The sequence below is a fragment of the Rissa tridactyla genome, chromosome 8 (genome assembly GCF_028500815.1).
Source record: "Rissa tridactyla isolate bRisTri1 chromosome 8, bRisTri1.patW.cur.20221130, whole genome shotgun sequence".
Taxonomy (NCBI): Eukaryota; Metazoa; Chordata; class Aves; order Charadriiformes; family Laridae; genus Rissa; species Rissa tridactyla.
In genome coordinates this window covers 4,303,244-4,310,117 of record NC_071473.1, presented here as the reverse complement: position 1 = coordinate 4,310,117, position 6,874 = coordinate 4,303,244, and the positions used below count along the sequence as shown (strand labels likewise).

At 59.2% G+C, this 6,874-nt stretch overlaps 1 protein-coding gene across 1 annotated transcript; it reads left to right on the top strand.

Moving 5' to 3' along the window:
- The first annotated feature begins 3,123 nt into the window (after window positions 1-3,123).
- On the top strand, window positions 3,124-6,649 carry MMD2 (monocyte to macrophage differentiation associated 2). Its single transcript, XM_054212334.1, has 6 exons — window positions 3,124-3,202; window positions 3,885-4,045; window positions 4,142-4,216; window positions 4,518-4,619; window positions 5,206-5,275; window positions 5,682-6,649. The coding sequence occupies exons 1-6, from the start codon at window positions 3,125-3,127 to the stop codon at window positions 5,883-5,885; spliced, it is 690 nt and encodes a 229-aa protein (XP_054068309.1). The 5' UTR covers window position 3,124; the 3' UTR covers window positions 5,886-6,649.
- The last annotated feature ends 225 nt before the right edge of the window (window positions 6,650-6,874 follow it).

Below are 6,874 nucleotides of genomic sequence, written 5' to 3'. Positions count from 1 at the left end.
GAGCTGGCGATGATCGTGCATTCAGCCGGCCGGGCTGAAGTCAAGGAGACTTGTTGCAGGGATCAGATCTCAGTCTGGGGAGGTGTTTCTCATCTTCTCCTTATTTTCTTGCATTGAAAAACCCCAGAGCTCTGCCTGGCTGCCAGCAATTCCCCTTCTCCCGACCCCAGTCGCAGAGAGCCGCGGCTGGGAATCACGCCGCAGCCACCCCTGGGGCTCTCGGCTGCTCTGGGCTTTCATCAGCTCTAATGAGAGTGGTGGGTGCCCTCTCCAAGCGTGTCCATCCATCTGTCCAGGCTGCAGCTCAGGTTTGAGCTTGGTTTTGCACACCGGTATGGCAACTTTCTGCAGGCTGGGAATGATGCAGGGCTCCCCATGTCCTGTCCCACACCCACGACGACGTGAGCTGGGTGGATGCTTGCCATCCCAGGGTGGTCTGGGAGGGAGATGCAGTCCCAGGAGAGAAGAGAAGGTGGGGAAACGGCCTCTCTGGGGAGCAAGATGCTGCAGGGCAGCCAGGGACTCGTCCTGCCCTGCCAGGAGAAGCGCAAACTCCGGCTGCTCCCATGCTTGTTTGCGCAGCTCTGCTCCTGAGCACCAAAATGTGCCCAACTAGCCCCAAACTGCAACGCTGGCTGCTCCGGGAGGGCCCGGCTGTGCCCAGGCCGGCCCAGCACTTTGCAGCCAGGTCCCGCATTCACGATGCTCTATTTCCCGTCCTTCACAGGGTGATGCTTAAGGGAAAGCAGGGCAGGAAAACAAGAGCAATCTCTCCCCAGCTCAAAAAAAAGAAGATCCTCCTCAAGACTATTTCTCCCTGTGGGAAAAGCAGGTGTTTGCAGCGTGCCACCGCTTTGGGCTTCAGGGACACGCATGCTGTTTGACCTCATCCCGCAGGGATGGCAGGGGTGGCCCTTCCTGGCCTCTCCATCCCTGTACCAGAGCTAGGGGGGATGTTTGCACCCCAGGGATCCCTTCCCAAAGGGTCCAGGTGCCCCTCGGTCCCCGTGGGGGGGCTGTGGGAACCGGCCCCGTCGCTGCTCCCTGTTACTGCTCTGAACAGCAACCGCCAGAACAGAGGGGAGACGGTGCAGGGCTTTGTTAAAACAAATAAATTAAAGGAAAAGGCCTTGTGCATGTTTCCTCAGCAACCGCGACGTCACGAGGGATGTCTGGCCTTCCCACCCCCCCCTGCTGCCTTATTATTAAAAGGGAAAAGAAAGGAAAGCAGAAAGCAAAGGGGAGCTGGGGACAGTCTCCTGGCAACGCTGGGGACAGTAATGTCCTCCTGCCAGGGGGACATGGCTCCGGCGCGGGGAGCCTGGCCAGCCCTCGTGGCCGGAGCAGTGGGATGGGGAGGGCATCCCTGGTACCACCTGGGATGGAGGCAATGGCACGCCGGGCACAGCCGTGTCCCCCGGGATGCCGGGCTGCTTCCCTGCCATGCAGCCTTGCTAAGCCCTGATTTACCCAGCATGGGTCCTCGATTTGCAGAGTGGTAGGAGCTTAATCCCCTCCGCTTCCCCCTCTTAATTCACGACATTTTTGGGTCATAATGACCACGCTTCTTCCCGCAGCGCCAGGGCAGGGCTGGGGACAGGGTCCCTGCGTGGGTTGTCACCGCAGCCTGCTGGGGAACGCCTCGCATGCCTGAGCCTGCTGCGGCCATGCTCCCCCCCATGCTCAAACCCATGTTCTTTGAGATATTTAATCCATCCTGGCTCACTTTTAATAGCAGGGAGTGACTCAGGCGGTGGGGCTGAGCAGGCAGGAGATGGCAGAGGAGTACACGCGGGCGTGGGTGGCTCAGGGACGGGGAGAGGGGACTTTTGGTGCCTTTCCCTGTGCCCCGGGCCGAGGGGTCACCCTGCGCCCAGCAGCAAGGTCCTGCCAGCCCCCGAGCCCCCTCGCCGGGCGTCGCTCAGCTGTGAAACGCGCTGCAGATGGTGCCGGAGCCGAGAGCAAACAGGGTCAGAAAGCAATTAGCCCAGGTCCTGCCAGGCAGCCCCACCGGCGCCTGCTCGGCTCGGCCGCCCTGACCTGAGCCGCAGCAGAAAAGGTCTTTAAACCCCTGATTACCAGGAGCAGGCAGGGAAGGATCGCTATCTCCTTGCCTGTTCCTTATTTCCTTTTGCTAAGCCTCCGCTGCCGGGCCCTGCCAGAAGAGGATGCTGAGCAAGGCTTTGCTCCAACCTGTTACCACGGATGCACATTTAATTTGCCTCTTAATACCGTGTCACGTACCAAGCAGTGGACTAGCCAAGCCTGACACTATTTTTTATTGCTGTGTGTTGATCCGACAGGGGAAATCGATACGTTCCTCCAAACGCCAAGAGCAAGCTGATACCTCAGACCAAGAGAAACAGAAATAAAGTTACAGGTTTCCAAGGGAGCGCGGTTGGGGTTTCCACTGGCACCAATCTGTGCTGGGACACGTGGCCCTTGTGGGTAGGGGGGAGCTGCAGGTGGTACCCAGAAACCAAAGGCATCATGGGGATACCCTTGTCGGAGCCGGGCACGCTGCTGTGACTTGAGGGTGTCACCACTGGATGGGTCATGGACGCGCAGCCACATGCCGCCTTCTCCACTGCCAGGGCTGTGCTGGTCCCGTTTCTCTGGGGCGGATGGGCTGTAATTAGATCGTGTCGTTACGTGGTGTCTGAGTTTTTCCGCCTGTGACATGAAGGTGGTGTGAGGTGCCGGTGTCACAAGAGCAGGCAGGCAGACATGCTGCTGACTGTCACCTGTGCCCCATGCTGGGACAGGTCGGGAGATGCTACACACCTTATCGATCCATCCTTGCAGCAGCTTCCCCTGCATCCTTCCCACCGCTGCCCTCTCCTGCCCGCAGCAGCAGGCAGAGCTGACTCCTGCCCTCTGGTCTCCAAGCGCCTTCAGCCTGAGCCGTAGCTGAACAAGACCTGGGGTCCTGGCATTTGGGGCCAGCCAGATGGACAAGCTGTCCCCAGTGCTGGGGTCACTTCTGCAGGGCAGCTGGAGCAAAGCTGAGGTGGGGCTCCACGCTGGGGCTGGTGGGTGTCCCTGTGCAGACCCCTCCCAAAAGGCTTTCCCCCAAACCCCATCCCCTGAGCGTGTTTCTCCCTGTCCTTCTCGCTGCAGGTTTATGAATCACCGTGTCCCGTCCAACTGCAGGTACCAGCCGACAGAGTACGAGCACGCGGCAAACTGTGCCACCCACGCAGTGAGTCCCTGTCTCTGTCCCAGGGTGAGGGAGGATGGTGCTCAGGTCTCTGCGGATCCCCTGAGGAACCTCAAGGAACACCTGAAAATGTCTGTGTTCAGCCCTGGAGCAGCTCCTGAGGGTCTCGGGGCTGTGATGAGGCAGATGTGCCCCAGGTGCTGCCGGGGAGCAGGGATGCTCTCCCTCCTTCTGCCCTGGGAAGCTGGTGTGCATCTCCCTCGCTCTCACTCACCGTGGTCCCTTGTCCCTGGGGAAGCCAGCTGTGAGCTTAGTGGAGCAGGAATACTTTGCAAAGCTCCCTGAAAATGGAGTGTTTTTCACAGCAGGAATGGTGACAGGTGCCCTATGGGGCTGCCTACGTGGTGGCAGGAGCAAGCGCTCCCCACATCAGGGTTTCCCTCAGGAGTTGGCAGCTCTCACTCCAAGCCCTGGGAGATGACTCAGAGGTAGCCATCCTCCTTGTGCCTTCCTCCCCCTCCCTGTCTCCACCTGGAGAAGCTATTTTGGAGCTGCACCACGCAGGGAGAGACCCTCCTGGCTGGTGCGGGTGGCCCGTCTGCCCCTTATGGGTGGTAGCTTTGAGCAGAAGCCGAAGAAACACCTAAAAGGAAAAGCAGAGACTGTATTGTAGCTGCTCCATGGAAACCCAGAAGTCAAAACCAGGTTTGCATCTCCCTTCCAGTTCTGGATCCTTCCCAGCATCCTTGGCAGCTCCATCCTCTACATCCTCTCCGATGACCAGTGGGAAACCATCTCAGCCTGGATCTATGGCTTGGGCTTGTCCAGCCTCTTCATCGTCTCCACCATCTTCCACACCATCTCCTGGAAGAAGAGGCACCTCAGGTACCAGCCCTGATTGCCTGGGGCTCGGGAAGGGGGAGAGGGTCCGGAGGCCCCCGGTGCCGTAGGCTGTGACCCGTCTGGCTGTCTGTCCCACAGGACTGTGGAGCACTGCTTGCACATGTTCGACAGGATGGTGATCTACTTCTTCATCGCGGCATCATACGCTCCCTGGTGAGTTACCGGTGGGTGGGAGCTGTTGCTTGGCCCCACTAGAGGGGAGAAAATCAGCCCAGCTCCAACAGATAAGGTTTCCCTCTCCGGCTTTGGCTCTGCTGGAGGCTGTACCCTACCCCTTTTCACAAAACTTTCCTATCCTATAGATTTCAACCCCTTTAAGTTGAAGTGACAAGTTGGGAGGACCTTTTGGTGGGACAGCCATGGGGGTGAAGGCAGCATTTCCCTGGCACCTCACTGCCCGCAGCCAGGACCGGGGTGCCCTAGACCCACCTCACTGCAGACCTGGCTCTTGCAGGCTGAACCTGCGGGAGTTGGGTCCCTGGGCCTCCCACATGCGCTGGATCATCTGGATCATGGCATCCATCGGGACCGTGTATGTTTTCTTCTTCCATGAACGGTGAGTGCCTTTTCCTGGCCCTGCGATGGTGGGTCTTGCAGAGCCCAGCTCAGCTCTGCCAGCTCCTCTTAATGCCCTGACAATAGTTGAGCTGCAGGGGAGAGCAAGAAGAATGGAGATAGCTAGCTAGATGGGTACAGGGTCCCTGGGAAGCCTCCTGGTCAACTGACAGTGGAGAACTTCCTTGGACCACATTCTTCCCCATCTGCACCCTGGTTTTAGAAGCTTTGGTGGCAGGGATGTGGGAGGAGGGATGCGGGACAAGGGACGTGGGAGCAAGGAGTGCTGCCATGAGTTGCTTCTTCCACATGGTGGCACCAAATAGAAAGCAAAAGGCCCCAGATGGCTCCCTGAAGCCCCAAGCGCCTGGCCCTGAGCTCGCAGCTCCCTAAGCCAAGGTGGGGGTCCATCACCCCTGGAGAAGGGTGCCACCCCACCGCTGTGGTGTGGCTCGCACATGAGGACATGGGACCTGCCGTGATGGCACCTCCATCCCTTTTCCTATAGCATGGCAGTGGACATTGCACACATAAAACTCAATGCTCCCTCTGTACCTGCCTCCAAGCAGCTTCTCTATCCCTTGCAGGTACAAGCTGGTGGAGCTGGTGTGCTACGTTATCATGGGCTTCTTCCCTGCCTTGGTCATTCTCTCCATGGTAAGCCACTGCTGGAAAGCACGCGGGCTCAGCGCGAGGGACAATTCCCAGCGGGGCTGGTTTGTCTCCGGTGGGTTGGCAGAGTCCAGGGTGTGTGATGGATAAAGCCATGCCCAAATACGATGTGGCCTGGCTTGGTTTTGCAAGTCCTTTGGGTGCCCAGCAGATACCACGTGCATCTCCAGCAGACCTCTTGCCTGGGCTCCATTGGGTTGAAACCCTCCCAGCAAAGCCGGGCTGCTGGGCCCCCGCTGCCTTGCTGGAGGGGAGGGTGCAGCAGAAAGCAGAGCCAGGGTCCTGCCTGCACCCTGCAGCTGGGACCATGCTTCTGACCTTGATGGAATGGTAGGAAAAGGGCAGGGACACCACGGCCACCACTGAGCCCTACCTCCCTGCTTGCTCCCAGCCCAACAGGGATGGCCTCCCAGAGCTGGTGGCCGGTGGACTCTCGTACTGCCTGGGCATGGTCTTCTTCAAAAGCGACGGCCGCATCCCCTTCGCCCATGCCATCTGGCACCTCTTCGTGGCCATCGGAGCTGGCATCCACTACTATGCCATTTGGAGGTACCTCTACCGGCCCGGCACGCTGGAGGCTAAAACGTCTCGGTAGATGCCTTAAAGACATCACTTCCACCAACTGGCACGTGGGGACGTGGAGGGGAGCGGGGAGGCAGCCTGCACCATGGGATCCCCCCAAGCCACCCGCTCGTCCCACGGCCAGCAGCCACTGGTGCCCTTCCTGCACAGACAGGAGATCCTGGAGGTTGATTTTAAACAGATTTTTCTTTTTTAACCTCGGGAACTGTTTATTTTTTTTAAGCAAAGGTTTCGTAACAGGGTGACCGACCACCGGGCTGCAGGCGATAGGGGAGCGACCGCTCACCGAGGGCTTGGGGAGGCCTCGCTCACCCGCCTGACCCCGAGCATCCTGCGGGAGCTGGGGACCTGGTCCCGCACACCCCTGGCTAGTGACACCCTGGGTTAGGCTACCGGAGCACTTAGCAGGGGCCAGCCAGGGGACTGGAGGAGTTGGGATGGGGGGAGAGACGTGGAACCCCTGGGCTCCCTAGACGGGGAGTGGGACACATCGGCACCCCCACACCACCTGCTTGGCTCCTAAATGGTCCTAAGTCACATCAGCATTAACTGCCCCCTCCCAAGTTTTTGATGGGAAGGTCCAGAGTCAACAAAGCCTTACACGAGATTGAAACTTGAATCTCTTCCAGGGCTTTCCAGAACCCCTGAGCATTGGAAAACCCTTTCTCTAAGCCAGTATTAAATGCGCAACTTGGTATGTCCCTCCTGGATGGGCCCTTGAAGCCCCCATGGACATTTTGTCCCTGGGGCACGTTTTCCTCTTTGGTCCCAGTGCTGGCGGCAGCCCCGAAGCACGGCCCCATTCCCAGGCTCTGCCACACGCGTGCCTTCTCCTGATGGGGAGCAGAGCAGGGGGTCCGGCTCCCGGCATCCCCCTGGCTGGGGTCAGCCCATCCACACCAGGGGATTTACTTTCTCCTCCAAGGAGGGAAGCGAACCTCCTTGGACTGGGATCAAGGGGCTGCCTGCCTTCTCTGCTCCCATTCCGTTGATGAGCCCCTC